The sequence below is a fragment of the Argiope bruennichi genome, chromosome 6, assembly GCF_947563725.1.
Source record: "Argiope bruennichi chromosome 6, qqArgBrue1.1, whole genome shotgun sequence".
Lineage (NCBI taxonomy): Eukaryota > Metazoa > Arthropoda > Arachnida > Araneae > Araneidae > Argiope > Argiope bruennichi.
The window spans coordinates 127,088,829-127,090,640 of NC_079156.1; the positions used below are offsets into that span (position 1 = coordinate 127,088,829).

Below are 1,812 nucleotides of genomic sequence, written 5' to 3' on the forward strand. Positions count from 1 at the left end.
TGCTTAAAAATGGACCTTTTAATTTAGAGCAATGGACAAAAGACGTGGAACATACTGTTAATTTTCAGCAAAATTTATGCTAGTGAAATATTTGAAATAGAAACCTCCAAACTGCTAAAGATGAAAGGATTCCAAGATTTGCTTCTGGATTTTATTTTACTGATGTTACATTTCTTCTCAGTCCCAGGAGATAACGAGCCGAAAAATTGCAAAATGCAAGTGTCAGAATGTGTAAATGATGAACATATTTCACTCGAAGTGCACTCTCAGGTTCACAGTAAGAAGACGAAAATGGCTACCTACGTGAAGGAACTTCATTCTGCCAAAAAAGATGACAATGCTGTGGCTGAACCTTCTGGAATCTGTCTCCGTAAGAATCCTCTTAAACTGAATTATCAAACACAAACTGGCAATGAGCCCTTTATGTGCAATATATGTAAGAAAAAATTCTCTACTAAATCACATTTCGACAGACATTACAGAATGCACACTGGCGAAAAGCCTTATGAATGCGGTATATTCGGAAAAAAATGCAGTCGGAAAGAAAATTTCATCATCCATTATCGAATACATACTGGCGAAAGGCCTTATGTGTGCAACTTCTGTAATAAAGATTTTGCTGAAATGGCCATCTTAAAATACATGCCAGGACGCACACTGGAGAAAGGCCATATAAATATCCAACTTGTGAAAAGTCTTTCACAAACAGCAGCAATTGTAAAAGTCATCACAAAAGAAAGCACGAGTGATACTAATTTGCGAAGTACAGAAATAATTCTTTTATATTAGTATGAAACTCCTTCAAATTCATTACTGAGTTGGAAAAAATTGTCATTGTTATAATTTAATTTCAAAAACTTTAGGAATTTAACTATTTTGAAGAAGCACATTTCTAGATTTTAAGCATGTAAGCTCTTACATTTTTGAATTGGGTATTGACAATGAAAATATGATTTTCTGTTCAAATGACTTTTTATTAAAGTTTTTATTGTTTTTAATTTTGCATCTTTTCTCGTAGTTTTTGATCCTAATCACTAAACCCTAGTAAACCAAAAATACATTTTTCTGCTCCCTTCCAATACGGCAATCATTTTTCCTTATTTTGGCTTTCATTCATAAATTAAATATTTTCCAAATGTAATGATGTTCACTTTTAGCGGTCTAGTTCTCCCGAGTATTTGAGCAAAGCTTTAGATGTCAACTAAGTGCTAGTTTTAAGTAATGGTACTTATTACAATTACTTAAAACCCAGTAAAAATGTTAAGGTTCGAATAATAATTGTAATAATCGACTGCAACATTGTGATTTTCAATTGACGTAAGCAGAATATGTTTTAACTTGATGTTTAATTAAAAAATGATTTTATATATTTCCGAATGGAAAATATCGACAAAATGTGAATTCTCTTATAAATATTAATAACGAATTTCACCAAAATTATCTTTCTTTATGTTTTGAAATCATGTTCGATAAGTGATATTTAACGCAATTTTGTAATTAGTTTAATTAATATTTTTATATTAGACACCAGAACCACATGTTACCGTGATTTTTCTTTCTTTTTAAAGAAATTCTTTGTTATAATTTGCAATAAAGGATTAAATTCGGTAAATTGAGTGTCAATTACATCTTCAATGACTTGTGACTCTTTTAATAATAAAGCTAAACGTGGTGACATGTGAAAGGAAAATTAGAGCTCTCAGCGTTGGAAAATGCACATTTTCAATGTTGTGAATTTGCAGCTCGAAATGAGGCTTTTGTAATGCTTTTTAGTAATTTAATTAAAAAACAAGCGACATTTTCGCAAAAATT

General features: G+C 30.8%; 1 protein-coding gene across 1 annotated transcript; it reads left to right on the forward strand.

Annotated features, from left to right (window-relative positions):
- Window positions 1–213: 213 nt before the first annotated feature.
- LOC129972013 (zinc finger protein 84-like) lies at window positions 214–789 on the forward strand. The gene has a single exon (XM_056085993.1). It carries the CDS (start codon window positions 214–216, stop codon window positions 787–789), a length of 576 nt encoding a protein of 191 aa, XP_055941968.1.
- The last annotated feature ends 1,023 nt before the right edge of the window (window positions 790–1,812 follow it).